General features: G+C 52.4%; 14 protein-coding genes across 14 annotated transcripts; 4 read left to right on the top strand and 10 right to left on the bottom strand.

Moving 5' to 3' along the window:
• Positions 1–21: 21 nt before the first annotated feature.
• Positions 22–1,486, bottom strand: BZA70DRAFT_287063 (uncharacterized protein; the record flags this gene model as incomplete). Its single annotated transcript, XM_064913921.1, has 3 exons — positions 22–1,173; positions 1,263–1,351; positions 1,474–1,486. 3 exons carry the CDS (start codon positions 1,484–1,486, stop codon positions 22–24), a joined length of 1,254 nt encoding a protein of 417 aa, XP_064770751.1.
• A 1,024-nt stretch (positions 1,487–2,510) lies between these two features.
• BZA70DRAFT_233664 (succinate dehydrogenase iron-sulfur protein mitochondrial precursor) lies at positions 2,511–3,338 on the bottom strand (the record flags this gene model as incomplete). Its single annotated transcript, XM_064910269.1, has 1 exon — positions 2,511–3,338. One exon carries the CDS (start codon positions 3,336–3,338, stop codon positions 2,511–2,513), a length of 828 nt encoding a protein of 275 aa, XP_064770750.1.
• A 296-nt stretch (positions 3,339–3,634) lies between these two features.
• On the bottom strand, positions 3,635–5,538 carry BZA70DRAFT_272042 (Metallo-dependent phosphatase-like protein). The gene has a single exon (XM_064911579.1). It carries the CDS (start codon positions 5,138–5,140, stop codon positions 3,668–3,670), a length of 1,473 nt encoding a protein of 490 aa, XP_064770749.1. The 5' UTR covers positions 5,141–5,538; the 3' UTR covers positions 3,635–3,667.
• A 90-nt stretch (positions 5,539–5,628) lies between these two features.
• BZA70DRAFT_272041 (uncharacterized protein) lies at positions 5,629–7,423 on the top strand. Its single transcript, XM_064911578.1, has one exon. The coding sequence runs from the start codon at positions 5,789–5,791 to the stop codon at positions 7,337–7,339; it is 1,551 nt and encodes a 516-aa protein (XP_064770748.1). The 5' UTR covers positions 5,629–5,788; the 3' UTR covers positions 7,340–7,423.
• BZA70DRAFT_308534 (putative methyltransferase-domain-containing protein) lies at positions 7,423–9,477 on the bottom strand (the record flags this gene model as incomplete). The annotated part of the gene is made up of 2 exons (XM_064914857.1): positions 7,724–9,477; positions 7,423–7,661 (listed from the first exon to the last, which is right to left on the bottom strand). The coding sequence occupies exons 1-2, from the start codon at positions 9,393–9,395 to the stop codon at positions 7,423–7,425; spliced, it is 1,911 nt and encodes a 636-aa protein (XP_064770747.1). The 5' UTR covers positions 9,396–9,477.
• Positions 9,478–9,497: 20 nt separating this feature from the next.
• Positions 9,498–11,116, top strand: BZA70DRAFT_22656 (mitochondrial glycosylase/lyase). The gene is made up of 5 exons (XM_064910217.1): positions 9,498–9,637; positions 9,694–9,761; positions 9,819–10,188; positions 10,249–10,539; positions 10,611–11,116. Exons 1-5 carry the CDS (start codon positions 9,599–9,601, stop codon positions 10,827–10,829), a joined length of 987 nt encoding a protein of 328 aa, XP_064770746.1. The 5' UTR covers positions 9,498–9,598; the 3' UTR covers positions 10,830–11,116.
• BZA70DRAFT_22662 (uncharacterized protein) lies at positions 11,013–15,260 on the bottom strand. The gene is made up of 3 exons (XM_064910218.1): positions 15,066–15,260; positions 12,042–14,981; positions 11,013–11,983 (listed from the first exon to the last, which is right to left on the bottom strand). Exons 1-3 carry the CDS (start codon positions 15,154–15,156, stop codon positions 11,196–11,198), a joined length of 3,819 nt encoding a protein of 1,272 aa, XP_064770745.1. The 5' UTR covers positions 15,157–15,260; the 3' UTR covers positions 11,013–11,195.
• A 453-nt stretch (positions 15,261–15,713) lies between these two features.
• Positions 15,714–18,125, bottom strand: BZA70DRAFT_293039 (GLE1-like protein-domain-containing protein). Its single transcript, XM_064914398.1, has 4 exons — positions 17,752–18,125; positions 16,745–17,676; positions 16,556–16,687; positions 15,714–16,499 (listed from the first exon to the last, which is right to left on the bottom strand). The coding sequence occupies exons 1-4, from the start codon at positions 17,888–17,890 to the stop codon at positions 15,807–15,809; spliced, it is 1,896 nt and encodes a 631-aa protein (XP_064770744.1). The 5' UTR covers positions 17,891–18,125; the 3' UTR covers positions 15,714–15,806.
• A 47-nt stretch (positions 18,126–18,172) lies between these two features.
• Positions 18,173–18,913, top strand: BZA70DRAFT_22622 (uncharacterized protein). Its single transcript, XM_064910214.1, has 4 exons — positions 18,173–18,411; positions 18,480–18,520; positions 18,586–18,768; positions 18,826–18,913. The coding sequence occupies exons 1-4, from the start codon at positions 18,381–18,383 to the stop codon at positions 18,868–18,870; spliced, it is 300 nt and encodes a 99-aa protein (XP_064770743.1). The 5' UTR covers positions 18,173–18,380; the 3' UTR covers positions 18,871–18,913.
• A 29-nt stretch (positions 18,914–18,942) lies between these two features.
• On the bottom strand, positions 18,943–19,961 carry BZA70DRAFT_272032 (Mob1/phocein). The gene is made up of 4 exons (XM_064911577.1): positions 19,918–19,961; positions 19,533–19,858; positions 19,383–19,476; positions 18,943–19,329 (listed from the first exon to the last, which is right to left on the bottom strand). The coding sequence occupies exons 1-4, from the start codon at positions 19,938–19,940 to the stop codon at positions 18,957–18,959; spliced, it is 816 nt and encodes a 271-aa protein (XP_064770742.1). The 5' UTR covers positions 19,941–19,961; the 3' UTR covers positions 18,943–18,956.
• A 98-nt stretch (positions 19,962–20,059) lies between these two features.
• BZA70DRAFT_308529 (6-phosphogluconate dehydrogenase) lies at positions 20,060–21,727 on the bottom strand. Its single transcript, XM_064914856.1, has 2 exons — positions 21,288–21,727; positions 20,060–21,215 (listed from the first exon to the last, which is right to left on the bottom strand). The coding sequence occupies exons 1-2, from the start codon at positions 21,574–21,576 to the stop codon at positions 20,290–20,292; spliced, it is 1,215 nt and encodes a 404-aa protein (XP_064770741.1). The 5' UTR covers positions 21,577–21,727; the 3' UTR covers positions 20,060–20,289.
• Positions 21,728–21,910: 183 nt separating this feature from the next.
• Positions 21,911–24,363, top strand: BZA70DRAFT_272029 (uncharacterized protein). Its single transcript, XM_064911576.1, has 2 exons — positions 21,911–22,465; positions 22,519–24,363. Exons 1-2 carry the CDS (start codon positions 22,072–22,074, stop codon positions 24,216–24,218), a joined length of 2,094 nt encoding a protein of 697 aa, XP_064770740.1. The 5' UTR covers positions 21,911–22,071; the 3' UTR covers positions 24,219–24,363.
• On the bottom strand, positions 24,364–25,655 carry BZA70DRAFT_272028 (ubiquitin-conjugating enzyme). Its single transcript, XM_064911575.1, has 2 exons — positions 25,087–25,655; positions 24,364–24,998 (listed from the first exon to the last, which is right to left on the bottom strand). The coding sequence occupies exons 1-2, from the start codon at positions 25,408–25,410 to the stop codon at positions 24,615–24,617; spliced, it is 708 nt and encodes a 235-aa protein (XP_064770739.1). The 5' UTR covers positions 25,411–25,655; the 3' UTR covers positions 24,364–24,614.
• Positions 25,656–25,688: 33 nt separating this feature from the next.
• BZA70DRAFT_272026 (glycoside hydrolase superfamily) lies at positions 25,689–27,320 on the bottom strand. The gene is made up of 4 exons (XM_064911574.1): positions 27,156–27,320; positions 27,003–27,047; positions 26,828–26,938; positions 25,689–26,751 (listed from the first exon to the last, which is right to left on the bottom strand). Exons 1-4 carry the CDS (start codon positions 27,216–27,218, stop codon positions 26,053–26,055), a joined length of 918 nt encoding a protein of 305 aa, XP_064770738.1. The 5' UTR covers positions 27,219–27,320; the 3' UTR covers positions 25,689–26,052.
• Positions 27,321–27,337: the final 17 nt, after the last annotated feature.

Raw genomic sequence — 27,337 nt, 5'->3', positions numbered from 1 at the left:
TAAACAAAAAAAAACGGGCATTTAGATCTTGGCCTTCTCCTCGTAAGCCTTCTGGAGACGGGCAGCGACGGCGTCGATGTACTCCTCAGTGGTGACATAGGCGGAGCGCTCCTTCTTGCCCTGAGCAAGAGCAAGATCCTTGGTCATGATGCCGTCGACGTTGACGGTGTCGATGGTGGCAGCCTCGAGAAGCTTGGCAAACTCAATGACATCGGGGGTCTCGTCGAGCTTTCCACGCTGCTCGATACCGCGGGTCCAGGCAAAGATGGAGGCGATGGAGTTGGTGGAGGTCTCGCGGCCCTTCTGGTGCTCTCTGTAGTGGCGGGTGACGGTGCCGTGGGCGGCCTCGGACTCGAAGGTCTTTCCGTCGGGGGTGACGAGGACGGAGGTCATGAGACCGAGGGAGCCGAAGCCCTGGGCGACGATGTCGGACTGGACATCACCGTCGTAGTTCTTCATGGCGATGATGAAGCCACCCTTGGACTTGATCATCTGGGCGACCATGTCGTCGATGAGACGGTGCTCGTACCAGATGCCCTGGGCCTCGAACTTGTCCTTGAACTCAGCGTCGTAGATCTCCTGGAAGATGTCCTTGAAGCGGCCGTCGTAGCGCTTGAGGATGGTGTTCTTGGTGGACATATAGAGCGGGTAGTTCTTCTGGAGAGCGAGGGCGAAGGAAGCGTAGGCAAAGCCGCGGATGGAGTCGTCGGTGTTGTACATGGCGAGGCCGATGCCGGGGCCCTTGAAGTCAAAGACGGTGGTGGAGGTGGGGGCGGAGCCGTCGGCGGGGGTGAAGGTGAGCTCGAGCTTGCCGGCGCCGGGGAGGACGACGTCGGTGGCCTTGTACTGGTCACCGTGGGCGTGGCGGCCGATGATGATGGGCTCCGACCAGCCGGGGACGAGACGGGGGATGGCGGGGATGACGATGGGCTCGCGGAAGACGGTGCCGCCGAGGATGTTGCGGATGGTGCCGTTGGGGGAGAGCCACATCTTCTTGAGGCCGAATTCCTCGACGCGGGCCTCGTCGGGGGTGATGGTCGCGCACTTGACGCCGACGGAGTACTTGAGGATGGCCTCGGCGGCGTCGGTGGTGACCTTGTCGTCGGTCTTGTCGCGGTACTCGATGCCTAGGTCATAGTACTTGAGGTCGATGTCGAGGTAGGGGAGGATGAGCTGGGTTGTTAGTAAGAAAGTAAGGATGAGAGGGAGGGATGGGATGGTGCGGGATGAGGTGGATGAGTGGGGTAAGAGAGGGTACACACCTTGTCCTTGATGAATTGCCAGATGATTCGGGTCTGCTCGTCGCCGTCGAGCTCGACGATGGGGTTCTTGACTTTGATTTTGGTAGATACTGTTGATTGAGAAGGGGGAGTGTTAGAGGGATGGGGAAGAGAGGAGGAGTAGAAAAGTCGGGCAAAAAGAGTCGGAAAAAAGAGCAGAAAAAACAGGAAAAGAGAGCAGGAGAAGACTCACGTCCGGCAGCCATTCTCGCAGCAGATCTTTGGGCAGAAGGTCTTTTAGAAGAAGCAGAAGAGAGGAAAGAAGAAGCAGTACGCAGGGCAGAGTATGAGCGGGAAGCCATTTCGAGAGAGGCGGGGCGGGAGGCGGAGGTGTTAAATAGATTTTGCACGAAATCCTGCCGCTGCCAAACACTCGAAGCGGACGGCTTCCGGGCGGGGAGTTTGCTTATGTAATGTCACCTGACTGCTGAGTAACTGTGTTATTGTGATGTTGATTGTGTTGTTGATTGTGTTATTGTTTTAATTGACTATTATTCTACTATTACTATTCTCTTCTCCTCCTCCTCCTCCTTCTTTTATTCCTCCCCTTCTTCCCTCTTTCTTCCTTCTCTCCTCCTCCTCCGCCGGAGTCCGATCGGCGGTGATCAACTTTCCGATGCTTCACCGCCGCACGACGGATGACTGCCGACTTCACCGCGCCGACGGCAAATCAGGGCATTGAATTGAAAGATAGTTGATTGGGCAATTGGTCTTCGTGATGGTGATTTCGGTGTTGTAGTTGTATTCGCATTATACACATCATTCACTACTCTCTGCATTGAGTAGCTGACTATTCAGTGAAGTAGGATCAGACGGAAGACAAAGACACTTACAACCCACACTCATCTCCGCACTCATTCGCCGACACTTGTTTCCTTCTTTGATTATCATCTTTTATAGTCGTCTTATCTGTATTCTTGTATTCTTCTATCATCAGACATAGACATACACAGAGACATACAGAGACCACAACAACTACAACAACTGCAGCACAACAGACAGACATACATCTCTCTGTCTCCTTCCCCGCAAAACCTCACCGCCCGAACCGTCCCCGGTCCATTATCGTCTACCCTACTCTACTCTCTACTCTCTGTATGATATGAACTGTATATTCTTCATGACCTGTTACATACAAAAACACAAACGCCTATGATTATGACAACCTCCACTTTGTCTCAACGCAACTCAACTCATCTCATCTCATCTCATCTCAACTCTCTCTCTACTCTACAAAGCCATGCTCTTCTTAATACGCGCAATCGCAAGTCCAGGGTTCAATCCCTTCGGGCACGTCTTCGAACAGTTCATAATCGTGTGGCAACGGTAAAGCGACATCGAGTTCTGCAACGCAAGCTTGCGCTCCGCCGTAGCATGGTCGCGGCTGTCCGCCAGCCAGCGGTACGTCTGCAACAAAATAGCAGGCCCCAGGTACTCAGACTGGTTCCACCAGTACGACGGGCACGAGGTCGAGCAGCACGCACACAGAATGCACTCGTACAGTCCGTCCAGCTTCTTGCGGTCCGCAATCGACTGCAGCGTCTCGCGGCCGTCCTCCGGGTAGTCCGTGCGCTGCAGATACGGCTTTATCGACTTGTACTGCTTGTAGAACTGCGTCAAGTCCGGAACAAGATCCTTAATCACAAACATGTGCGGGAGCGGGTACACCTTCGTCGTCTGCGCGGTGTCGGTGTTGATCCGGCACAGACACGCGAGCGTGTTGGTTCCGTTGATGTTCATCGCACACGACCCGCAGATTCCCTCGCGGCACGACCGACGCAGCGTCAACGTCGAGTCCTGCTCGTTCTTGATCTTCAGCAGCGCGTCCAACATCATCGGCCCGCACGCGTTCAAATCAACAGAGTACGTCTGCATATGAGGCTTCGAGCTCGGGTCGTCCGGGTTCCATCTGTAGATCTGGAACTCCTTGATGCGGGGCGCCTTCTCCGGAGCCGCCGGCTCTGAGGTCGCGGTCGCCAGCGTGCGCGCAAACATCGTGCTCGCCAGGCTGTTGTTGGTGCGGAACAGTGCCCGCAAAGGCTGCTTGTATGTGTTCATCATTGCGATGATGTCGATGAGAGGAAGGAAGGATGGAGAGAAGCGGAAGAGGAAGATGCAGGAGTGGAAGTCGTCGACGGCGAAGGGAAAGGCGAACGAGAGCCCTTTTGAGGACTGCGCTTCCCCGCCGAGTCTTTGCCGTCTGCGTGTAATCACCCGGCTTCCGATTGGCTGATAACCGATCCTGTTGCGCGACTGTTGTGGCACATCTGTCTCACTGCTGTGGCTACCCGACGTCGGCGCTGATTGGCTCCCACTTAACGCGGATTAGTATTTGCTTATGTCACTGTGTCTTATGTAATCACTCTCAATCGTATTACTACTACTCTCTACCACCTCCCATCAACATACCCCGGCAGCTTCGGGTCATGCACCTGGCACTTCACGCTCACAATATCATGCGTCCACTCGCCGTCCGACCCCACGCGCGCAACCAGCGCCGTCAGGAAATCTCCCTTGTAGCATCGACTATCCAGCCCCTTCGAGTACTCCTTGATCGCCAACCCCGTCTTCGCGTCATGCCCGTACAGCACCGTCCGTCGCTGCGATGCCGGCAGCGTCTCTTGGTAGTCATTCCACACCTCCTTCCACAGAATGCCATCCCGCGTAGGCGACGCCGTTGAGTTGTCTGGGGGAAGAATCGTGCGGATGTATAGCAGCACCGCGGGGTCCTGGCCCTCCAGCGTAGGCTCGTTCCACATCAGCCCTGCATGCGTAGCCGAAACCTCGCCGTGATCCTCGCCAAAGATCTTCTCTGGAAATCGTAGAATCAGCGGACACGAGTCAATGAACTCGACCTGCGCATCCGTGGCCTTTCGAATAATCTTCTTCTCGTCCGCAAACACATGCACAAACCCTTCCTCCTCTCCATCGTAATCCCCAGCCTCCACCTCGTCATCCTCTGCATCCTGCTGCTGTGACATTATAATCTGGTGCTGCATCGCAAGCCTTCCAGACTTCACCTCCCTCCTTATCCCTCCTCTCTTCTCCATCATCTTAACCTCACTGTCAATGCTAACCTCCTCATCATCATCGTCGTCGTCGTCGTCGAAATGCTCGAGCCCGCCACTCTTGCTGCCATCCGCCAGCCGATCGCGCACATCATTGTCGAATCTCTGATTATGCTTCTTCGCATACCGTCTCAGCAGCGTATTCTCATGGTTTCCCCTCACACATTTCGCCCCGAGCTCCATCGCAAGCTCCATCACAGCGATCGAGTCTGGACCCTTTGAAATGAAATCTCCCAGCAGCACGAGCTTGTCCTTCTTCTTGTCAAACCCAACCTCCTTCATCAGCTCTGCAAACTCAACATTGCATCCGTGGATATCCCCCACAAACACCAGCCTGCCGTCGTCCGCAGACTGCGGCACCAGCTCGGCTGGGTAGTCGGCCACCTTCACCGTCGGTGTGATGACGTACGCCGTCGAGTGTCGCGTGGGCGCGTACACCAAAAAGAAGTACAGCATCGGCACAAGCGCAGCTATTCCAAGCGCATAAAAACACAGTCTGCGATTAAACCGGCGCTGCACGCGCGGCCGCACCAAAACATCGTCCTCGTCATCCGCCGACTCGCGCAGAGAGTTGTCGATGCCCGCGAACCCGGACAGCGCGGTGTGCACCCGCCGCGGATTGTCAGAGTATATGTTTGCCGCGCCCTGTCTGCTTCGTCCGGGAGCGTCTGCCATCCGCGCGAACGGCGAGGTCGACCGCGACCGCTCGCCTGAGCGGACTCGCGACGCAGGACTCGAGGATGTTGTGGTCGACGGGTTGCCGTAGTTTTTGAGCTTCGTCGTGTCCGCCATGGTCCTGTATTCTTCTTCGGATGAGCTCAGTGCGTCTACTCAACAGGTCTTCACAGCAGCTGCTTGACACTGGCGATATTTAAGCCAGAAAGAAGAAGAAGTCGTGCGCAGCCCGTTGCACGTGCGTCTGTTGTGGTGGGAGGACTGGCCAGAGCCAATTTGACTGATATGGGTTTGGGCTCAATTCCTGTTATCTGATCCGTGCTCGGGATCAACTTTCCTTTTGTGTTGATGTTGTTGTTGTGATTCTTATAGTTGCTGTAGTTGTAGTTGTTATAACTAGTTGTTGTTGTTGTTGTTGTTTATTGTCAAGCTGTTCTGTAGCTGTTGTAGTTATTGATAGTACTGCTGCTATCTCTTACTGTCTAGAGCAATCCACCTCTGTTCTTCTACTCTCTCTACACACCCTCTTCTTCAATCAATTCCTTCAAATCTCCGATCTTTCATCTCAAACAACTCGTTCGCATCCAACTCATTCTCGTCTAATGAGCGCGTGAAGCAAAAAACCATCATCTTCGTATTACCTAATGTCTTACTAATAATAAGCACCCCATTACATAACACTGATGGAAAATTCAGAACCATCTCCTCGATGTCGACCAGCATCAGAACTGTTGTCTGCTCAAAACACCAACATTCAGACAAACAATGCTCTCGCGATCACCCAGACTGCTCTCGTCCGCTGCTTCCTCTGCTTCGCGCACCAGCCCCCTCGCGCTCGGCGCCAGGCGCTGCCATCTTCCTCTCTTCCGCACGCGCATCGACTTCTCACGACCACCACCACCACCGCATTCCTCACTCCTCCGCTCCTCGTTCTCGACCCTTCCGCGGCCACAGCGCAAGTTCTGGACGCGTCGGAAACTTATCCTGCTCGGTGTGGTTTCAATCGCAGCTATAGGCTACGTCGCGTTCCCGAAACACAACTATCCCGCCGAAGTAGCCGACCTGATCCGCCTCGGTCTCTACGCCGAACGCAAGGAATCTGACCCCGACCGCTATGCCACCGCTCTCGACTACTACCTCGCCGCCCTCGAGGTTGCCGACAAACTCGGCATGGACAAAAGCAGCGTCGAGTACACCGGTCTGCAGATCAAGGCCGCCAGCATGCTCGAGCTGATGGGCGCCGAGCAGCAGGCCTTTGGCATCTACAAGCAGCTCCTCCAATTCGGCACCGAATGGGCCGTTACAGAGATCTCCGGCCGCGGATCTGCTTTCTCGCTGTTCTCCCTTCCTGCCGCCCAGACACTGACTTACCTCCGAGTCTGTGTGCGCGGCCTCGAACTCGCAGAGTCCGTCACCGACAAAATCGAAATGCTGCACTACACCGCGCTCTGGATCGACGTCACCCAGGGCTGGCTGCCGGATCAGTACCACGACATTCTCCAGACGCGGGCGGTTTCTTGGCTGAAAGATCTACAGCAGACCCAGAACCTCGAAACAAAACTCATCGACGACACCTCGGCCGAAATCCTCGACTTTGATTCCCTCGGATCCGTCACCCCCGTCGACGAGTCGCCCGACCAGTACTCCTTCCCGCTCTTCCCGTCAACAGAAGAAATTGACAAGTTTCAGAAATGGCGCGTCACAGACGACGTCGACGACACCCTTCTCCTCGCGCGTGACTTCTTCGCTACCGCCTGCATCGAGCTCCTGCTCCCAAACATCGGCCTGCAGATCAAAAAGGAGAACGTTCGGCTCATGCAGATGTACGGTCTCTCGCTGCCGCGCATTATCCGCACCGAAGTCGACATCTGCTCCGGCTACTATATCGCCTACGAGCTCAGCACGACCTCCGAAGACCCCGCCAAGCAGGCACGCGGCCTGAAACTGCTCGACACCGCCCGCGAATGCTACAAGGACATCCTGCGCTCAATCGAGGAGATCCGCAGCTCGCCTACAGAGCGCATCGACTACACGCCCGAAGACTACGAAGACCTCGAAGTCTCAAACTCACTCACAGTCTACGGTCTCGGCGTCATCGAAGCAAAGCAGAAAAACTACTCCGAAGCCATGAGACTTTTCAAAGAAGCTCGCAGCCGCGCGCTCGTCGCAAAACTTCCTGCGCTCGTCGACAGAATCAAAGAGGAGTGGGATCAACTCGTTGCTGAAATGACTGCCGATCAAATCACCGACCGCGACACAATCGCTGACGCCCTACAATACCTAGGCGCTCTCAAAGACGCCTCGCCCTCTATATAGATAGCCCCGCATTTACTATTATACTATTACTTTTTGTACTGTACATTGAACGACGACACAAAAGCTGAAATTGAAAATTCTATTTACACCCGCCAAAGCTTCCACACTTCAACGCCTACATCATCATTCGAAACCGCGCCAAACCCGGGCGCGACCACCGACTTTAGAGTAACCCGCTCGGTCAAGAACTTTGTTTGCAAAACTCCAAAGATCTCGTCTTTTTCGTTCGCGGTTAGCCCGCGGTCCTTGTACCCGACGAATATCGTCGTGAGGCCGGGTGTACAGAGTTGTTCGAGGGAGGTTACCAGGTCGGCGAAGAATTCTTTGATCATAGTTAGTCGGGTGGAGTATAGAGCAAAGTCAAAGAATATAGAGTAGACTTACCATTCTCGTAAATCAAATCACAGGCAAGAACAACATCAAACGGCGCAAAAGCAAGCGCCTCGCTCTTCGCTCCCCATGTATACTCCCTGATATCAACGTATTTCTCAAATTCGCGCTGCTGCGGATTCAAGCCGGCGGCAACCATTGTATTCTCACGAATCAGCGGCAGTGCCTCGTCGAGGTCGGTCAGTGTCAGACGCGGGATATCGTCGTCTTTGGTGCTGGTTTTCTGTCGTAGTATTCTCGTCAGTGTCGATAATCCGACCGCGCCGTTGCCGGTTGACAGGTCGAGGATACTGATCGGCCGTCTTCTGTCCTGTTGCTGTTTAAGAGTGCAGTAGTGCTCGTAGACTGCAGAAGAGACAAAGAACGCCGAGTCCCACACTTTCCCAGGAATATCGGACACCGACTCTTTGACTGGCACAAATTCCGTCTCTGAGATGTAGATCGGCCGCATAGCAGACAGCTGCTGAGATTCAGTCTGCGCACTTAGACAGCTTGAGACCTGGAAAGGCCCAAGAATCAATGGCACGACGAGCAATTCAGGCGCCTCAGAATCAATATTCGCAAGCGAGAATTGTAGATACACCTCCTCTACTTCCTTGTCTTCCTGCCTTCCGTCGGCGTTCTTTTCCACCAAACAGAAGGACGCGGCACCTTTACTACTGCCATAAAAGCCATTAAACGACAAACCAGGGTAATAAAAATCCAACAATTCAGAACTGATCTTAACCTCATGCGCTAAAAATCGCTCGCTCAACCTCATCTCGCGCTGTCCGTCCAAAACCGCAACGCTCACTCGCAACTGCATTCCCGGCGGAATCAGATCCCGCGGGAACAGGTTCATCTCGTTGACGATCGCTAGATGTACCGTCACCGCAGCTCTCTCCTTTTCGGTTGACGACGACGGAATATACTCCACCTGAGACGCAGGGAACGGGTCGCAGACCATGAGCCGGAACAGCATGCCACCCCAGCGCGTCATCAACCGCGCGCGTCGCTCGTCCATGATTGATTTTTGATGATTGCTGTAGAACTTCATGCTGCCGGACTCTGAAGTAAGTGCCTCTGTCGAGTGCAAGAGCAAGCCCTTGAACGACGCGATAAAAGTTGGTGAGATCAAAACTCGCGCAATTGCTTGATTGTCCACAGTGCATCTCCCCAGAGGGTGTAAATTATCCAAAACTGCCCGCTGCAGGGACAGCAGAACCGAGTCATGCGCCGTGAGCTCTAATTCAAGCTCAGTAGCCAGCAGCAGCAGCGTAGCAGACTCGACGTCCCGCATTGCCATCACAGGCTTATCCCGATCAAAGCAGCATTCCGCACGCAGGATATATGTCAGAGTTCTCATAAACCTGCTCTCGTCATCCATGCCGCTGTCGTCGTCGCCGTCCGCAGCAGCAGGCTTGGGAAGTAAATCAAGCAAAAGACAAAGCTCATACTCCGCCTGTCTGCCGTTCCCTTTCAGATTCGTAGCCACCCCACGCGGTCCAGACTTTGTCAAACTGCGCAGATCAAGCGGTGGATACTCGAAATAGTCCCAATTGCGAGCCTTCCACGCCGCGAACGCCCGCAGCAGAACGGCCCATCGCGTGAATCGGTCTGCTGGGTCGGCGTTCGCACCTTTGATCTCGAGTGCAAGACGCTGCAGATCTCGCGAGGGATCAGACATGGATTTCTTGCTTCTGTGAAGAACATCGTGAACAGAAATCAGTCGAAGCACAAGCTTTCCGGTTTCGATAGATTATCTTTTAAGGTTTTCATAACGCGTCGAACCAGGGGCTGCATCGCCTTCTTGTAAACCGACTTTACGCGTCCGGGATTTATTCTTCTGTTGTTAACAAATACAACATCAACCAAGAAGAGTAAACAGATATGAGCACTGCGTGGAGACAACTGCGGATGTCGGGGAAGGTGTGTTGAGTCTGGGTCCGGCTTCTGTACCGCAGCAACGACTAACATCTCAATAGGAAGTCTCCCTCGACTGGATATTACCCAGCGGCCAGTCCTTTCGATGGAAGAGAGAAGGCGAAGAATGGTACCAGCGCTGTCTAGATGACTTTTCTATGTTTGAGTACTGACAGCTTATCCCAAGGGTATCCGTCATCCAAGACGCGGTGATAATCCTCCGCAACGACCCCTCGACCGACAACATCACATACTGCACACTCGATCCCCGTTCTCCAGAAACCACAATCAAGCACGAGTCCAAACCAGCCCAAATCCCTCCGTCCCCGCCAAAGTCTCCTCCTCCGGCTTACGAGATCGACTCCGCCGTGCACGACTACTTCAACTCCTCAATCAAGCTCGCTTCGCTCTACCGCGAGTTTGGCGCGCGCGACAAGTACTTCAAGCAGATTGCAGACCGGTTCGTGGGCATAAGAATGCTGAGGCAAGATCCGTGGGAATGTCTCTGCAGTTTTATCTGCAGCAGTAATAACAGTATAAAACGAATCACCCAGATGGTGCGCTCTCCTCTCAAACTGCCCTCCCCATGCATCTCATGCTAACTCTTGGGTATCTAGATTGATAATCTCTGCGCCACATACGGCACCTACATCGCCACCTACAAAGACATAGACTACTACACCTTCCCCCGTCCGTCTACGCTCGCGTCCTCTCCAAACTGCGCTGCAAAGCTCCGCGAGCTCGGCTTTGGATACCGCGCAGATTACGTCTACAAAACCGCAAAGGCAGTCGCGGACTGGGAAGCACAGGGAAACCAGCTCTCCGACATGCGCGGCAAGCCATATGACGACGTTCGCGAGTTTCTGCTCCAGTTCACTGGAGTGGGCCCGAAAGTTGCAGACTGTGTCGTAAGTCACCTTCCACTCATTTAAAATCTCTGTTTTCGGTCTCACTAACTTGTCCGTTTATCATCATCTAGGCTCTTATGTCCTTCGACTGCCACGAATCAGTCCCCATCGACACTCACGTATTCAACATTGTCAAACGGCGGTACAGTCCGAAAACAAAGATGGTCTCAAAGACAATGTCGAAGGTCGTCTACGACGAGCTCTCGCTTTATCTAAGAGATCTCTGGGGACCCTATGCGGGATGGGCCCAGGCCGTCATATTCATTTCCGAACTGAATAGAGATAAATGATCTAATTGAATGACTAGTTATGGTCAACTAGTAACTATACGCATACTATGGCATCACCTTCTTACATTAAATCCATATAGACAACTTATTCGAGTCTTCAAAAGTGTGTACTCTCCCGAAAGAATTTATAGATATGTAGAAAAAAACTATGTACCTCGCTTGAAAAAACAGAAAATAGTGTAATAATTGCAGCTCCGATTTTTTAAAATGCGCCAAACAATAGAAAGTACATTTCACTGAGAGAGATTGGATAGAAAAAAGGTATAAGGAAATACAAACAATAAAAAAAAGTGTTTTGAAAAAGAAGAGAAATGTATGATTCATACCTCAAGGTGATAATGTGCTATATATAATATTCAGACCCGCTTATGTCGCAAACGGGTTCAACGTTCTCACCGTCAAGCACGGCAAGCTCTTGCCGATATCAGCTCTCAGCAGCACCGGCACATGCGTCAGCTCTCGAATTTCTTGAATCAATTCCTCGCCATTGATACGTGAGACTACATCTCCAAGGTATGCTGCCAGCGCGCCCGCATCCGCAGCCTCCTCCTTCTCAATCGCATTCATCTTTGTCATGGACGCTGTTCGCGTCGGCTTCTCATTCAGTGCTCTGGATGGCGATCGCTTGACCGGAGATCCCGGAAGGCTCTTAGATGCCACAGGCTTCTCTCCATTCTCACCGTCCTCACTAGGAGATCGATCCTCGAGAGTTAACGATGCGATATCTATTCTCTGACTATCCTGCGCCACTGCTGAAGTAATGCTCGACGCCCGGCGCTGCGATCCGCCATTGTAGTCAGACACTCGGTCACGTTCATCCTCTGGAACGTACGTAGCAGAGTCAACACCCTTCTCCCAGTATAATTCAAGGCATCGGGTCTGCTTGTCAAACTCAGCCTTCACGAGCGGAAGCTGGTCGCAGTGGACTCTCTTCTCGACGCCGAATTCAGGAATCAAAACATCGAAAGCCGATTCGTACACGCTGACCACAACAGCATCCCGAATAAGCTGACCTGTGGATGCACTGAGATTGCTGATAGCTTCACAGAGGAATAGATGAATAGACTGCTCCTCTGCATTCTTCGCGGCATCCTTCCGATCATTACAGTGATCAGCGAGTTTCGACAGCGTCTCCAAGTCCGGAGTATATTCCTCTGCGCAAGTGAAAAATCAGTAATCAGTTCAGGTCAAAAACATCAAGAGGTAACTTACTGTTATAGAGAATAGATTCAAGCTGGCGGTGCACCAAAATATCGGCGTATCTTCTTGTAGGGGAAGTAAATGTCGTATACACCGGTAAGTTGAGCAGATAATGCATATAATCGCTTCTCTGCTCAACCTTTCCAGCAACAAAATATTTGGCTCTCGAAAATGTCTTGAGCAAGAGAGTCTCAAGGCCCTTGAGCTTATCCGGATCGTCAATCTGGAACAAGCTATTCTGCAGCTTTGCACTCGAAGAACCGTCAAACTTCAATCCCAAAACCGACATCTTCTCAAGGAAGCTTTCGAGTCTATGCGCATTCGGAGGACTGTGACGACGGAGTAGAGATCGGTCGCCAAGCTTCTGAACGAGAATGCTGGCGATAATTGAATTGATCTTGATCATGATCTCATCAACCAGGGCCGATGACTGTTTCCGTTCAAAAATATTGACCTCAGCTGGAATCCGCTCATCTTCCAATTGGTCGAGCAGATTCAGCGAAGGAATCTCAGGTACTTTGGCATTCAAACGTCTTCTGCGGAATCCCTTTGCAATCGCGCCTAGTAAATCCAAAGTCTCGCTGACAGCGCTATCTTCGGATGTGAGCTCATTTGTGGACACCATAGCATTGGCGGTCACGGTACTCTTTCCCAGCCAGAGATTTGAAATATCAAACGTATTCAGATTCACGTCCAAGACAACACTAAATGCAAAAGTAGATTTGCCGACACTCAGCGAGAGGTAGTTTTCGAGCAACTCGTCCGGAAGCATCGGCACTGTCTTGTCCATCATGAACACAGAAGTTCCTCGCTGCTTCGCCTCACGATCCAGAGGTGTGTTGGATTGGACGTAGAAGCTGGCATCAGTAATATGGACTCCGATCTGCGCCGTAGAGTCGTCGACCTTACGGATGTGAACAGCCTGTTCGGAATACTTAGAGCCCTTGCTGCACAGAGCAACGATATGCTCGTCAGCAAACGATCGGCGGTTGACTCCCGTGTCCTCGAGTTTAGATAGCGCAGGCAAGCCGTTCAGAACCGAATCTGTGAACTGGTCGTTCATAAAGTTGTTGTCTCTGAGGATCGCATTGATCTCGACAGAGTGGTCTGTAGCAGGGCCCAACGACTCAATGAGCATACCAAACGGATGGAGAGAGGTTATCGGCCAGCGCTTGATTGACGCCACGAAAACGGTGTTTGAGTATTTCTCGTGATTCTCAACAAAGTCCTTCGGTGCTTGTTCAGTGGGGATAGCGATAAGCGGAACCCGTTTGTCGGTCGGTTTGAACCAAACAATCTTTGGCTTGTCATTCCGACTGTTCTCATGCCTATTGTCGTCCTTCTTCTCTGACTCCTGCTTCTCCTTCGCGGCTTGCGAAGATGGTCTCAGCAAGCCCAACGACCCACTGTAGACCTGGCCGGGAATGCGCTCGATCACAGCAACGATGTGGCCAGCATAAAGGGGCTTGCTGGTATCGCTGATTTCGTCTTCCTCGACCAAGAGTAGACCTTGACCTTCGACCTCGACGTCATCATTCTTCTTCTGTATCGGTCGTGTGCGCAGACTTCCGCGTCTTTGCAGACCAGGTTGGTTATCTTCGCCTTCTTTTCTCTTCTTCTTTTCCTCCTTCTCCCGCTTGGAACCCCACACTTCATCAACCGTAAGCAGCTCGACAGCGACCAAGTCTCCCTCGAGAGCACGGTTACGGTCCTTAGAACCACAGATGTAAATGTCAGCGTCAAGTAGACCATCAGTTGAGACGTACGCATCAGATCTATTTTTCTTGTTCACGCGCAAGATTCCAGTTACCAGCCGACCCTCTGCCACAAGCGCCGGAATGGATGCTTGCGTCAAATACGGCAAGAACAGTGATTTGCGCTGCTGCTGGTTTTGCTGTTGATTGTTTTGCAGTGGCTGAGAGGGGAAATTCATCTGAGGATGCATCGAGATGAAATCCGGGACCATATTACGGCCAGGCATCTGGCCCATCGCAGGCGGTGGTTGAGAGCTTTGGCCAGCGTTGATCTGCTGCTGCGTGAATAGCGGGATAACGCCGGGCTGATAAGTACTCGCTGAAAAGGATGACTGCGAGCTCATGGAGTTTGACATTGAGCCACGTGAACGGTGCCCGGGAAAGAATTGTTGCTGCTGCTGTTGTTGTGGTTGCTGTTGATTCAAGCCACCAGAAGCAGCCTCGGACTGCTGCTGTGCGCTGCTTCTTCGCCAGTCGCCATCAAAGTTACGCGATCCTGACCGCGAATGACTCTGAGTTCGAGAATGGCCGCCATTGTTGTCGTTGTAGCCGCTTCCATTACTGTTGTTGTTATGGGGGAAGCTAAACCCAGAAGGCTGGGGAGAGCGAGAAAGCTCCTCAAAGTCCGCGTTGGTGCCTTGGCTGCGCGAGTGAGTATGGCGGCTCATCTTGGAAGCACTAGAGTTATCGACAGCACTCGGTTTCGAAGGCGGGAATTGAAAGTTTGAGGTAGTCTGGATGTTTCCGGAGGACGCCGGCTGCGATGATCCAGCCTGCTTTTGCTGCTGCGCAAGCTGAGCAGCACGCTTGGCCTCTGGGAGAGCAAGCGAGTGTCTGCGGGTATGACCCTGGCCGTTGCTCAGGCGCTGCTGACTCTGGTTGCGACCGCCGTTGTTGTTCGGCTCATACATCAATGACTTTGAGCCGGTAACCGAGCTGCCCATCATTTGGAAACCAGGGACGGAAGACTGGGCACGGCGGTGATTTCCTGGTGCCATTTGAGTCTGCGACACGCCAGGAAAGCCGAAGCCCTGGTTGGGAGAGGGCATGAAGCCGGGCATCTGGGGTATAGCGGGGGAAGTCTGCATGCCCTGTGATCCGAGCAAACCGGCCTGGGCAAATTGCTGCTGCTGCGCCAAGATCTGCTGTTGTTGTGCCTGGAGCATTTCCATTTGCTGCTGGAGGGCGAGTTGTTCGACTGTAAGATGGATTACCAGTCAGCATCTGCACCGGCGTAGAAATTTATATATAGAGAGAGAAAGAGCAAAGGAGGACAGCATACTCATTAGGGGAGTCAGCTCGGAAGGGGTTCTGCGATGGGCGATGTGCAAGCCGCGACCGCGCCCTTGCTGCTGTTGCTGCTGGTTCTGCATCGGGGAAGGGAACAGGACGAACAGGGAAGGGAAGAAACTGAGAGGAGTGAGTGTCAGAGCGGGAGATCGGAGCGGATCAGATGGCTGATCGCGGGCGACAGGCAAAAACGGGCAGACGCACACAATGCAGGTAGCAGCGACGCGTTAGATGGAAGGTATTTCAAAGAAAGAAGCGATGCCGGCCGGGGAGATCGGGAGCCGGCAAGAAGATGAAACAGACAGCGCTTGAGCTGATTCGGGAGCGGCCAGTCGCGGCAGGGAAGGGCCCGGTGGGGGTGTGGAAGAAAACGAGTACGGGTAATGAGCGCAGCCAAGCAGGAATAAGGCGGAAACGGAGCAGGGAAGTGCTCGCGAAAGGAGCTGGACAGGGACGGGAAGAAAGGAAGGAAAAGGAGAGTGATGCGGTCGAGAAGAAGGAAATGGAGGATGAGGGAGACTGAAGGCCGGCGCTGACATTTGGCTGCGGGTCTCGTGACTCGACCCCTGACAGCCTTCGCCAGAACGGCCCTTGCCCAGCAGGTCCACATGGCCCTGCTCCCCGCGGTTTGTTTACATGTGTTTTGAGATTTGTAGATAAAATACTGTAGATTCTGACTTTGCAGAGAGATACGTCGTGCGCGTCGTCACACTTGCTTAAGCTAATCTCGCCCTCACTGCTCCATCGGTCGCGCGATACCCAGATTCCCGGTATCCCGCCATGTCTCGCCTAGCAGCCTGAGCCGTGCAGCTGCCGGGTACCGCTTCTCGCTTGCTGCTGCCGTCCACTTGTCCCACATCAGCGTCAGCATCTTCTGGCTCTGCATGCCGTAGGCCGCCAGGAAGCGCTGTGCGTTCAGATCCCACCACGCGGCCGCAACAGTGTAGTGCGCGTTCGTCAGCTGGTCTACCGGCGTGTTCATGATCCTCGCGGCGAACGTCCAGCTGTGGATCATCGGATATGGCTGCACCGACTGCGTAGCATTGCCCATGCCGGTCATGGCTGCCCAGACCATCATGATCCCGCCCATTCGCTCGCAGTACTGCGTCTCATCCTCCCATTTGTCATCCACTCGCTTGTAGCCCATGCGTATGCGGCCCTCTTCCGTGTTGATCGGGCACGTGTATCCAATCACATACGGACACTTCTTCACAAACCGCGCAATCAGCAGATCTCGTAAGAGTGGATGTTGACTCATGAGGTAGATACATAGTGTTCCCAAAGGAAACGCGGATGTAGGTGACACAATCGTCTCCGTCTCTGCCTGATCGACAACAGCTTTACTAAACGCATTCAAAACGTACCGGTAAGCAAGATCCGGTCCTGCTTCCTGCACTTCCTCCAACAGCAACTTCAACTCCCCGATCTATAAAACATGTCAGCTACCAAGCACAGTGGACAATAAATAACAGAAGCACATACGATCTTTCGGATTTGCGTGTGACTGTTAGTGATCTGTCCTAGTTTTGGTTTCACCTTGCGCCGAATCTCAGAGCAGCGCTTCTGCAATGGTTTATCCTTCGCAACCGCTCCGACAATCTCTGTCTTGATGTACTGTTACAGGTGTCAGTAATGTTATGACACAAAATTGTTCAAGAAGTTGCTACTTACAGCAATTAACTTTGTATAGTAATCTTTCTCCGCTTTCGCCTCGTCTATGGCTTGAGGAGCAACATGGACAGGCTCCTTCTTGGCAGGCTTTGCTATCAGTCCCGCAGGCACCGCAGGTATTTTCGCGCTCAAATCCGGCTCAGGCGGTAATGGAGCATCATCAGGTACAGCAGTGCTCAGTGAATCCAGTGATAAATCGTCGCCATCATCTGGCGGCCCGGCCAGCGGAGAACTCTTCTTGACCTTGGCTTGGTTTCCAAACGCTCGATTTGCAACTTCGCGTTGGAGATCAATCTGGGCGTCTTTGCCTTGAGCTTTCTTTTCAGCTTGGCTCGCCATTAGCTGATTTCGAAGATCTGCTTCCTTCTTTTCCTGAGCTGCTTTTTTGTCCTGTTCCTCTTTTTGCGCTCGCTCTCTCCTCTCTTGTTCCTCTTTCTTCTTCTTCTCTTCCTTCTCTTTCTCTTCAATCTTCTTGCGTTCTTCTTCTTCTCTCCGTTTTTGTTCCTCTTCTTTCTTCTTGCGCTCTTCCTCCTCTTTCTTCTTGCGCTCTTCCTCTTCTTTCTTCCTGCGCAGCTCTTCCTTTATCCTGCGCTCTTCTTCATCTTTCCTTCTCTGCACCTCTGCTCTCTCTCGATCGGCATTGATTCCGTCCGTGATGATCTTCCAAATCCTCTCCTCTTGCGCGGTCCAAAACGCCTCCTCCAACCGCGCAATCTCTTTGATCTTGCGCTCGTTGACTTTTCGTTGCTGAACAACAAACTCATTCGAGATCAGCCGCTCTTCGGCCAGTTGCTTTGAAAGCGAGGAGTCTGACCGTGCTGAGGTAGCAGTGTAGAGCTCGTCTAGTTTACGCGACTCGCGCGCTTGTTTGTTTTGTGTGCTGTAGTTGGGATGACGACGGACGAGAGGTAGCCCTGTACGATTAGGCGACGCTATAAAACACAAAGATCAGTAATTAGACAAATGATCAGGTAGTTATAATTGTATAAACATCTGAGTGAACGCACCTATATGACTTAGATCGAGTTCAGGAAGTGTGAACGCGGGCTTGGGAGCTGTCTGGTTCTTTGGCGTCGCTGGCACTGCCTTGCGAAAATCGCTAGGCTCGTTGAGATTCTCGTCAGGCTCAAAGGAGAAAACGACCATCGTAGCTCAGGTTGGACAGCAATGAGAGATGGTGGATGTGGTCTTGTTTGTCGACTGGGAGACGTGAGGGTCGATACACACGATCTGGTACAGCAAAGTAGCAGCAGTGCTATAAACGCATAACAGTTACTAAAGAGGATAGTAATAGCAACCACGAGTATTTAATGCTGATCTTATAGTCTTAGCTGCTGGATCTTTGTTGTTGTGGTGGTAAATGAAGAATAAGAAGGTGAATATTCAAAGCAAACAAGTTGGGCTTTGGAAGAAACCAAAACTTTGAACCGCCGCAGATTCATTCGGTCAACATCGACAGTCAAGCAAATCAACAACCAGACACAACTATGGCTACAAACTGACGGCCTGATCGCACTTCCTGAACAATTCACATTAAGCACAAAGAACACACTCGCTTTTTTCTTATTACTTCCCTGCTCACCGGGGCGACGACAGCTGATACAGAGCACAAGGAGAGACTGGACGAGGCAACAAAATGTCGAGCCATCTGCAAGCATACGTTAATCGTGAGTGGATTACGACTGTTATATATGCTATCGCAAACATTGACTGATCTGTTTCTTTTTAATCACAGAAACAATAATTGTCATAACTTCAGACGGACGGCTGTTCACTGTACGTCACTACTTGGAATCAATCTCACCCCTCAGATCTAACTACTAACATTTTATAACATTCAGGGCAACCTCCAAGGCTACGACCAGCAAACAAATCTGATTCTCGCCGACACAAAAGAGCGCGTAATAACACCGGACGAACCAACAGAGATCCTGGATCTCGGAGTCTACCTGATCCGCGGAGACAGCGTCGTGCTGTGTGGACTTGTTGACGTCGCGATGGACACTGAGATTGATTGGGATAAGGTGAGCACTTTTCTACTATCATTCATTCTTGAATCTTATACTTATTTATGTATTCAGGTTCGGGGCCAAAAACTGCATACAACAAAGAGACCTGTACGATAAGTGGACGATATATAGTAATATTACACAGAGAGGATGAGAATTGTATATCAAATCAAGAAAACAAAAAGCAAAACTCCATGACTAGATTACACTTTTCCCTGCGCCTCAAACGACTCGATAAGTTCTCTTAATGGCTCGGTATCGCGCGCATCGAGCAGCTCAAACTCCTTTGAGAAGCTGATGAAGTGAGCAAAAAAGGAGTTCCAGTGTGCCTCCATACTGAGATGGACTACTGTCTCGAAGTGGTTGTAGTAAATATGAGCAAAGATGCGAAACATCTGCTTGAAAATGTTCTGAAGAGTCATGGGGAAATGGAGAGGGAATGGGACGCCGGCTTTGGTGGGGAAAAGGGTCTGGTCGTTGAGCTTGCTTGAGGTCCAGGTCAGGACGTAGTCGATGTATGTGGAAGCGGGTAGCCGGATCTGCTTTTTACTCATATCGAGCCAGGTGTAGTCGATTCTGTGGGGTTGTTAGGAGTCTGCTGCTGAGAAGATAATAAGAAGAAGACGTACCCAGGCCCGGCACTCATTGATGGACATGTTTGCGGAGTGCAAAAGTCAGAGATGATGCCGTAGAAGAGGTTGAGGTATGTGAAGAACTCGAACGCTGCACGAATCGTATTAGAACAGATACTTTAATAAACACAAAACAACTCAACTCACCATTCAAAGCCAACCATTCGCCCATATCAACATATTTTGGCAAGACTACGATTGTCTTGAAACTCCCCTTTACCAGGGCAGTGCGGACAAACGGCTGTGAGAGAAAGAGGGGCTTCGGCACCTGCGCGATTTGCTGCTGCTGCTGCTGATACGACGGCCCCGAAGGCGGTCTTCCGGAACTCGAGCCAGTGAGCGATGACTGGCCTGAAGACAGACTCGAGGTTGTGCGGAGGAAGGAGGGGTGCTGCTGCTGTTGTTGCTGCTGCTGCTGTTGCTGCTGTTGCTGCTGTTGCTTTTTATTCCGCGACGAACGGCCAAAACCGCGACTAGAGAAGATGATCCTCGTCAGTAAGCAGTATCTATATAATAAAAGAACGATACACACCCAAAATTGTTGAAGAAAGACATGTTGTTGAAGATGAATCTGGAAACCGACGTGACGCGTTCTTCAGGCGAATCGAGGAGTTCTGGGCGAGTTCGAGTTACCCGGCGATTCTGCAGTAAACATTCCAACTTACTCTACATTCTTTTGTTGTTTGCATTTATCTGAATATATTCGATATAATTATAACTAAGAAGAAGATGATAAAGAGAAATCGTGTATATATATATAACTAATTCATTCCAAAGATACAGCTTGTAAACGTCAATAGCAAAGTACAGATCATAAGAACTTTTCCCAACATTTCAAAGAATTTACATCAAAATCAGTCATATTTTTTGTTTCTTGGGTTTTTTTGTTTGCTTTTTTCCTAGTTTACTCGACGTTCTCGGGTCGGAGCTTGCGGACCTCCTTGCCGGCCTTCCAGATCTCGAGGTCACGGATGGCCTGGAGCTCGATCTCGAACTTGGCACGGTAGTCGGCCTGGCCGTTGAACTCAAGCGACCGCTTGGTCTCGGTACCGTTCTTGACAGAGTCGTAGAGGTCGTTGAAGACGGGCTTCAAGGCGTCCTTGAAACGGGGCGACCAGTCGAGAGCACCACGACGGGCGGTGGTCGAGCAGGCGTCGTACATGTAGTCCATACCGTACTTGCCGATGAGGGGGTAGAGCGACTGGGTGGCCTCCTCAACGGTCTCGTTGAAAGCCTCGGAGGGGGTGTGTCCGCGCTCACGGAGAACCTCGTACTGGGCAAGGAACATACCGTGGATACCTCCCATCAAGCAACCACGCTCACCGTAGAGGTCAGAGTAGACCTCCTTCTCGAAGGTGGTCTCGTAGAGGTAGCCGGAGCCGATGGCGACACCGATGGCGGTGGCCTTCTCGTAGGCCTTGCCGGTGACGTCCTGGAAGACGGCGAACGAAGAGTTGATACCACGTCCCTCCTTGAAGAGCGAGCGGACGGTGCGGCCGGATCCCTTGGGGGCAACAAGGACAACATCGACACCCTCGGGGACGTCGACCTTGGTGAGGTCCTTGAAGACAACGGAGAAACCGTGCGAGAAGTAGAGGGTCTTGCCGGGGGTGATGAGGGGCTTGATGTGGGGCCAGGTCTCGGACTGGGCGGCGTCAGAGAGGAGGTTCATGACGATGTCACCCTTGTTGATGGCCTCGTCGACGTCGAAGAGGGTCTCGCCGGGAACCCAGCCGTCCTCCTGGGCGGCCTTCCACGAGGCACCGTCTTTTCGGACACCGATGATGACGTTGAGACCGTTGTCACGGAGGTTAAGACCCTGACCGTATCCTATAGAGAAGAAAAAGAGACTATGAGTAATTGTTCGAACAAAGAAGCAAAAGTAGTGGAATCAGAACATACCCTGGGAACCGTAGCCGATCAAGGCAAAGGTCTGGCCCTTGAAGTACTCGTGGAGCTTCTCAGCGGGCCACTCAGCACGCTCGTGTACCTTCTCGAGCTGGCCGTTCTGGGCAAAGTCGATCATCTTGAGACCACGAACCTGCTGGGCGGGGGCCTGTCGCTGAGCCTGGGTAGGGCGGGTGAGCTGACGGGCGGCAGAGACGAGGGTCCTCCGCTGGACGGCGGAAACGGACTTGGAGGACTTGGAAGCAGCAGCACGGAGCTGTCTGGTGAATGAGCGAGAAGCCATGTTGATTGTTATCGACAGATAAGTGGTGAAGAGGAAGAGAAGAAGGAAAGGCTGAGTGGGGAAGAGAAGATTTTAAGCCGGACGAGAAGTTTTTTTCGACTCATTTTCAGGATCCGGATTTTGTGCGATTGCGGCCATTTAGAGTTTTGGGACTCGCCGATGTCGGCACCGGTTTTTGGTCATCGCTTCTGGTTGTTGGCCATTGGTTGTTGCTGTTTATTGTTTATTGTTGTTTGTTCTTCTTTTATTGTGCTTAATAACTGCTATTTAATCAACTGCTCATCGCATTCTACATCTCCCCCATTCTTCAATATCATTTGCTATTTTCACAAGTCACGTGACTATGACATAATCTATCGACTCCGCCGCCTTCCTCCTCCTCGAGACCTGCGTTCGTCATCTTCCTCACCGTCTCCGCCTCACTTCTCTCCCATCTCATCGCTTCTTCTTCTCTTCTCTCTTCTCCTCCTCCACTGATCTCCAAATCCACCCTCAATGGCCGGTCCTCCTCCCCCGCCCCCTCCGCCTCCTCCCGGCTTCGGCGGTCCCCCTCCTCCTCCCCCTCCTCCCGCCGCATCTGGTCCTCCGCCCGCTGCCGCCGCCGCTCCCGGCAGAGGCGCCCTGTTAAGTGAGATCCAGCGCGGAGCAAGACTCAAGAAGGCCGTTACCAACGATAGAAGTGCTCCCGCTGTCAGCGGTGGTGTCGTTGGCGGTGGCAGCGGCAGCAGCAGCGGCGGTGCTGGCAGATCCGCCGCCAGCGCTCCTGCTCCTCCAACCGGTGCCGGTGCTGCTGCTCCCGACCCCCCCGCCGTGGGTAATCCTATGCTCGCAGGCCTCTTTGCTGGCGGTATGCCGAAGCTCAAAAGCGCCGGTGGTATCAAGACTGGAGGTATGATTCATTGATCTCTACATCTCCTCCAAACTCTTTGCTAACATCAATAGCCAAAAATAACGATTCGTCGTCACCTTCCCCAGCAATGCCTTCGCATCGGCCTTCGCACGCAAAATCTCCATCAATCTCCTCGATAGCACCTCAGATGCCTTCCTCCAGGCCCTCTGTTCCGTCTGCTGTTCCACCCGCTCCGCCTATGCCATCCGGTAGACCCCCGTCTTCTGCTCCTCCCATCCCATCCGCTATACCACCTCCGATCCCCTCGACCTCGGCACCACCAATTCCCTCGCTGGCTCCTCCGTCACAACCTTCCCATCGTCCGCAGAAATCCTCGAGCTCAATCACGAACGCGCCTCCGATCCCTTCAAATCTGCCGCCGCCACCTCCCAGCGTCCCCTCGGCCGCGCCTCCTCCACCGCCTGCTTTTGCAGCACCACCACCGCCAGCTCCTCCATCTGCACCTGCCCCTCCTTTGCCGTCTTCTGCGGCACCGGCTGCGCCTTCTTTGCCTTCATCGGTCCCCCCAGCACCTCCTCTTCCATCTTCCGGGATCCCAGCTGCTCCACCTCTTCCATCTTCCGGTGTCCCAGCTGCCCCTCCTCTTCCATCTTCAGGCGTACCTCCAGCTCCACCGCCACCACCTCCTTCTTCATCTACACCCTCCGCTCCAGGATCGCAAGCTAAATCCAATGCGGCGCCTATCAGAGCCATGCCTTCTGATCTCATGGCTCAGATCAGAGGTCATCGCAAAGACAATTCTGATGCGTCCGCATCTTCATTTGAAGCACCATCGATTAGGCCAGCTGCAAAGGCACCAGCTCCGCCATCCTTCAGCGCTCCCCTACCGCCCCCTCCGCCTTCTGCAGCGGCACCGCCTCTGCCAACAACAAGCGCGCCCCCAATCCCATCGTCAGGACCTCCGCCGGCACCACCACTTCCTACTTCGAGTGCACCAAGAGCACCGCAGCTGCCGTCATCGGGACCTCCTCCTGCGCCACCACTTCCTACAGCTAGCGCACCTAGAGCACCACAGTTTCCATCGTCGTCTGCCCCGGCACCTCCCACATTCTCTGCACCTGCACCTCCCACAGGTGCGCCTCCTCCACCTCCTCCAATCCCATCCAATGCACCTCCTCCACCGCCGCCTCCAGCTGCAGCTTCAAATTCGTACGAGTCTGACGACGATGAAGGGGGATTTGACTATGACGACGATGAAGAGGAAGAAGCGGCGCCTGAGCCGGTAAAGCCTTTCCACCAGGTCACCAGCATGCTCCTGCCTGCTGGTCCGCCCCCGCCGCCTCCGCCGCCTACCTCATCGCATAGCCATACACCGTCATCTGCCTCCTCATCTTCTCTGGGCCTCCCGCCGCCACCACCTCCTCCTCCGACATTCTCATCGGCGTCAGCATCAAACGGCAGATCATCAGGTGGTCTTCCACCTCCACCTCCCCCGCCTTCCAGTGCTCCATCGGCGCCCTCCGCTCAGTCTGCCTCTACCGCCTCTACTTCCACAGCTTCGCGGACGTCGGGTGTTCGCCGAGGCCCTGGAGCTTACAAGAATATCCGCGATCTGAACGCCGCGTCATATACGATCAGTGGAAGTGGCAAGAAGCTTGAAATCAACGACAGCAAATACCGGTGGAAACCTGAGAGCGACTTACCAAAGCCGAGAAAGTTTGAGGGAAAGCAGAAATTGTATCCTAGTGGTCGTGGAAGTTCGATGCCTTTGAACTTTTCGATTTTTACTTGATTGTGTGCTCGTGGGTTGTTTCAGTTGTTTCACCTGTACAGAGATGCATAATACTATATGTTCATTCAATTTGTGTCTCCTTTCCCTCAGCGAAATGGAACAAGGCTAGTCTATATTCCGCTGTGAATGATGTTATCTACGGTAGATTTGGAAAAAGATTAATTATTAGAATTATAGTACAGAAGTAAAAGCAGCCTGGCTGAACAACGTAAAGTTCTGTCTGCAATCATGCAGACCATATCCGGTACAATAAAGGTCGTCTTCCGGATGTCATCTCTGGTCTGTCTTTTTCTTCAGCCGGGACAAGAGTATTCAAAAATAAGAAAAGTATAGAAGACGGTGATCGATAGCCAACAGTGACTATAAATGAACCAAAGCAGAGATTTTGGTCGGTATCTACAACCGCTTCATACCGACTTTCTTCTTTGGCTTTGTGCTCTTCACAGGCGATCCCGGCGCACCTCGCTGTGTATGCTCGAGCGGTCGTAGAACGTTCTTGTCGACCGATAGCTGCTGCGACGCCTGTTCGGCATCAGAGTAGATTTTCGTACTACTGCTATCAGCAGCATTACCTGAGATAGTTCCGTCGGTGGAAGAAGAAGAAGAGTCGGCGGTTGAAGCAGTCACAGGTGTGACGAACGAGGAGCGCTTTAACGCGTGAACTGTGGTCATCAGACGGGCCATGCGCTCGTAATCCTTGAAGTTCTCTAGTAGAAGTTTTCCGGCTTCTTCGTTTAGCGCAGACTCCGGGTTGGGCTCGATGAGTAGACATCTGATAACCTGTAAATGGCAACCCAAGTCAGCAAACAAGCTCAATGGGTTCAAGGCGGGCGATTCGTTCTTCGCATATAGACATAGGCAAACATACTAGTAAAACATGACGCAGATCGACCTGCGAGCTCCAGTCTCTCTTCAAAGTATCGACGCAGACCTCTCCAGAGCTAGGCTGCACATTCGGATGGAAGATCTTCGTGTCGAAGTACGCCTTTGGCGGACTGTTTGGGTAGTCGGTCGGGATGACTAGTCGCACTTTCCACGCGCCTTCAGAGTACGGCGTCGATGCGGGGCCGAGGAGATGAACGGTAACGTTCGTGAGGTCGGTAGGTCCCTCTTCAGACAGAATGATATCGGGGTGCGGAGAGCCTTTGTAAAGCGACATAATGTCGGTGCGTAGACGGGCGAGGAAGGCCATGGTGAACAATATGAATCGTTTCTCTCTCTTCTCTATTCGACTGTGTATCACGCGGAAGATTCGCTCTGATTTATGTGCAGCGAGTCGTCCTCTCCCTCTAGAATCCGAAAGACGTGCAGGGAAAGAAGCAAGTCTGGAGCTGCGTGGACTTTGGCGTATTTGAGTGTAGAGAAGATGAGTGTTTTTGTTGCACGCGAGGATCTCGTGGCGCGGCGCTATTTTGTAAACAACGAAATCGATCGCCGCATTCGGCAATGAGCCAAAACACTACTCCACAATCGCAATAGAATTGTACCAACATAATGGATAGCGAACAGCCTTTTAATATTATTGTTAACTGGCAGGCTGTCTGAACACTATTTTGTATTTTATGTGAAATAATAGCGCACTAGGAGCGCTGTTAGACAACTTATATAGAGCAGGTATATTGACAAAAGACATGAAAATACGTAATTAGAGATATTGAAAAGAAAACCCAGACACAAGACTTTAGATAAATAATGACAACCAGTAGCATAAAATTGTATATAAACGTTCATTTTCTTCTAAACGTGTATCTCGCAACATCTCATTTTTCGTTTCGTAGAAGATTGCATTCAATCTCATAAAAATCCGTTATAATCTTGAGAATTCCACCAGAGCTTAGTCAAAGGTGCACTCGAGCGAGTACTTGGGGTCGGTGCCGTCGTCAGTCCAGACACCCCAGTGAGTCTCAACACCGCTGACACCGGAGGTGACGGGCTTCCACGACTCATCGAAGGCCTCGAAGACAAGGGTGTTGACTCCCCAGGCGCGGATTCCGCAGATACTCTCCTGCCAGAACTGAGCAGCGTTGTCGACGGTGGGGTCGGCGTTCTCGTAGCTGCCACCATCAGTAGCCCAACCAGTCTCACCAACCCAGAAGGTGATATCAGTGGAACCCTTGGTGGTCTGGATGACCTGCAGGGCCTGCATGATATCGTCGAAGAAGGAGTAGGAGGAGTTGGCCATAGTCTGACCCTGCCAGTACGAGAAAGCGTTGGCGAAGACGATGTCAGAGTTTGTGATGACATCGGAGTTGGCTCCGTCGATCAAAATCTCCCAGGAGTCAACGGTGCCGACAGGCGTGCTAGAGTAGCCATCGATATCCTGGACGAGCTCGCGAACCTCGTTGATACGCGTAACGAGGTCAGAGGCGCTGAGGTCGCCACGGTAAAGGGCCTCGGAACCAACAGTGATACCGGCGATGTAGGACGCATCAATGGTGGGGAGGTAGGTCGACAGAGCGGTCTTCTCTTCCGCATAGTGGGTGTCGTCGGTGGCCCAGACGCCGAGGAAAAGCTTGAAGTCCTTCTCCTTGAGCTATATTATGGGCAAACACGCGTTAGCAAGCCTTGAGATTACGGACATGAAGGTCGTAATCAGACAGTGCACATACCGCAGGGATGATGTTCTCGAGAGTGTTGCAGTCCGACGAGGCATAGACACGGACGATGTTGGTGTAGCCGGAGATGGTCTCAAAGTCGGAGATGTAGTCATCCGAGGTTTTCTGGAAGTTGCGTGTTAGCATTCTTTCACACTTCGTAGTAAGCAAGCAGAGCAGAAGCACATACGCAAGCAGAGTCGCTGTTGCGCTGGACGCCGAGGTCGAAACCGAGCTGGAGAAGGAAAGAGAGGTGTTAGTAGAAGCTCTTTCGCATGATGAAAACAAACAGTGGGTCGCTGCTCCTATCCACCCCGGACTCCAGGAAAACATTTGCACATACCGAACCAATCGCAGCGGCGTACCCGGCAAGAGAAAGAACGGAAGTAATGGCGGAGACACGCATGTTTGCTGGTTTTTGGAGAAAGAAGAACAGCTGTTGTGGAAAAAACGAGTGTAAAAAGACAAAAGACGAATGTAAATAAGGCGTAGAGGACGAAAACGGAAACGACGGCGTGAGGGCCA

Source organism: Myxozyma melibiosi (genome assembly GCF_037950935.1).
Source record: "Myxozyma melibiosi strain Phaff 52-87 chromosome Unknown BZA70scaffold_1, whole genome shotgun sequence".
Lineage (NCBI taxonomy): Eukaryota > Fungi > Ascomycota > Lipomycetes > Lipomycetales > Lipomycetaceae > Myxozyma > Myxozyma melibiosi.
This window is presented reverse-complemented; position numbering and strand designations above follow the sequence as displayed.

Bases quoted from the DNA above. Each gene is read 5' to 3' on its own strand.
- BZA70DRAFT_22622 (XM_064910214.1), top strand. From the start codon at position 18,381: ATGTCGAGCCATCTGCAAGCATACGTTAATC. The intron at 18,412-18,479 runs GTGAGTGGATTA...TTTTAATCACAG, and splicing joins TCTGCAAGCATACGTTAATC to AAACAATAATTGTCATAACT. The intron at 18,769-18,825 runs GTGAGCACTTTT...TTATGTATTCAG, and splicing joins CTGAGATTGATTGGGATAAG to GTTCGGGGCCAAAAACTGCA.
- BZA70DRAFT_22656 (XM_064910217.1), top strand. From the start codon at position 9,599: ATGAGCACTGCGTGGAGACAACTGCGGATGTCGGGGAAG. The intron at 9,638-9,693 runs GTGTGTTGAGTC...ACATCTCAATAG, and splicing joins AACTGCGGATGTCGGGGAAG to GAAGTCTCCCTCGACTGGAT. The intron at 10,189-10,248 runs GTGCGCTCTCCT...TTGGGTATCTAG, and splicing joins TAAAACGAATCACCCAGATG to ATTGATAATCTCTGCGCCAC.
- BZA70DRAFT_22662 (XM_064910218.1), bottom strand. From the start codon at position 15,156: ATGCAGAACCAGCAGCAACAGCAGCAAGGGCGCGGTCGCGGCTTGCAC. The intron at 14,982-15,065 runs GTATGCTGTCCT...TCCATCTTACAG, and splicing joins CGAGCTGACTCCCCTAATGA to TCGAACAACTCGCCCTCCAG. The intron at 11,984-12,041 runs GTAAGTTACCTC...TCACTTGCGCAG, and splicing joins TGAATCTATTCTCTATAACA to AGGAATATACTCCGGACTTG.
- BZA70DRAFT_272042 (XM_064911579.1), bottom strand. From the start codon at position 5,140: ATGGCGGACACGACGAAGCTCAAAAACTACGGCAACCCGTCGACCACA.
- BZA70DRAFT_272029 (XM_064911576.1), top strand. From the start codon at position 22,072: ATGGCCGGTCCTCCTCCCCCGCCCCCTCCGCCTCCTCCCGGCTTCGGC. The intron at 22,466-22,518 runs GTATGATTCATT...TAACATCAATAG, and splicing joins CGGTGGTATCAAGACTGGAG to CCAAAAATAACGATTCGTCG.
- BZA70DRAFT_272026 (XM_064911574.1), bottom strand. From the start codon at position 27,218: ATGCGTGTCTCCGCCATTACTTCCGTTCTTTCTCTTGCCGGGTACGCC. The intron at 27,048-27,155 runs GTATGTGCAAAT...TTCCTTCTCCAG, and splicing joins ACGCCGCTGCGATTGGTTCG to CTCGGTTTCGACCTCGGCGT. The intron at 26,752-26,827 runs GTATGTGCACTG...CCCATAATATAG, and splicing joins TCGAGAACATCATCCCTGCG to CTCAAGGAGAAGGACTTCAA.
- BZA70DRAFT_308529 (XM_064914856.1), bottom strand. From the start codon at position 21,576: ATGGCTTCTCGCTCATTCACCAGACAGCTCCGTGCTGCTGCTTCCAAG. The intron at 21,216-21,287 runs GTATGTTCTGAT...TCTTCTCTATAG, and splicing joins GATCGGCTACGGTTCCCAGG to GATACGGTCAGGGTCTTAAC.
- BZA70DRAFT_293039 (XM_064914398.1), bottom strand. From the start codon at position 17,890: ATGGTCGTTTTCTCCTTTGAGCCTGACGAGAATCTCAACGAGCCTAGC. The intron at 17,677-17,751 runs GTGCGTTCACTC...TGTGTTTTATAG, and splicing joins ACTCGATCTAAGTCATATAG to CGTCGCCTAATCGTACAGGG. The intron at 16,688-16,744 runs GTAAGTAGCAAC...CACCTGTAACAG, and splicing joins ACTATACAAAGTTAATTGCT to TACATCAAGACAGAGATTGT.
- BZA70DRAFT_272041 (XM_064911578.1), top strand. From the start codon at position 5,789: ATGCTCTCGCGATCACCCAGACTGCTCTCGTCCGCTGCTTCCTCTGCT.
- BZA70DRAFT_272032 (XM_064911577.1), bottom strand. From the start codon at position 19,940: ATGTCTTTCTTCAACAATTTTGG. The intron at 19,859-19,917 runs GTGTGTATCGTT...CATCTTCTCTAG, and splicing joins TCTTTCTTCAACAATTTTGG to TCGCGGTTTTGGCCGTTCGT. The intron at 19,477-19,532 runs GTGAGTTGAGTT...CGATTCGTGCAG, and splicing joins CGAATGGTTGGCTTTGAATG to CGTTCGAGTTCTTCACATAC.
- BZA70DRAFT_272028 (XM_064911575.1), bottom strand. From the start codon at position 25,410: ATGGCCTTCCTCGCCCGTCTACGCACCGACATTATGTCGCTTTACAAA. The intron at 24,999-25,086 runs GTATGTTTGCCT...TGCCATTTACAG, and splicing joins ATCTGCGTCATGTTTTACTA to GTTATCAGATGTCTACTCAT.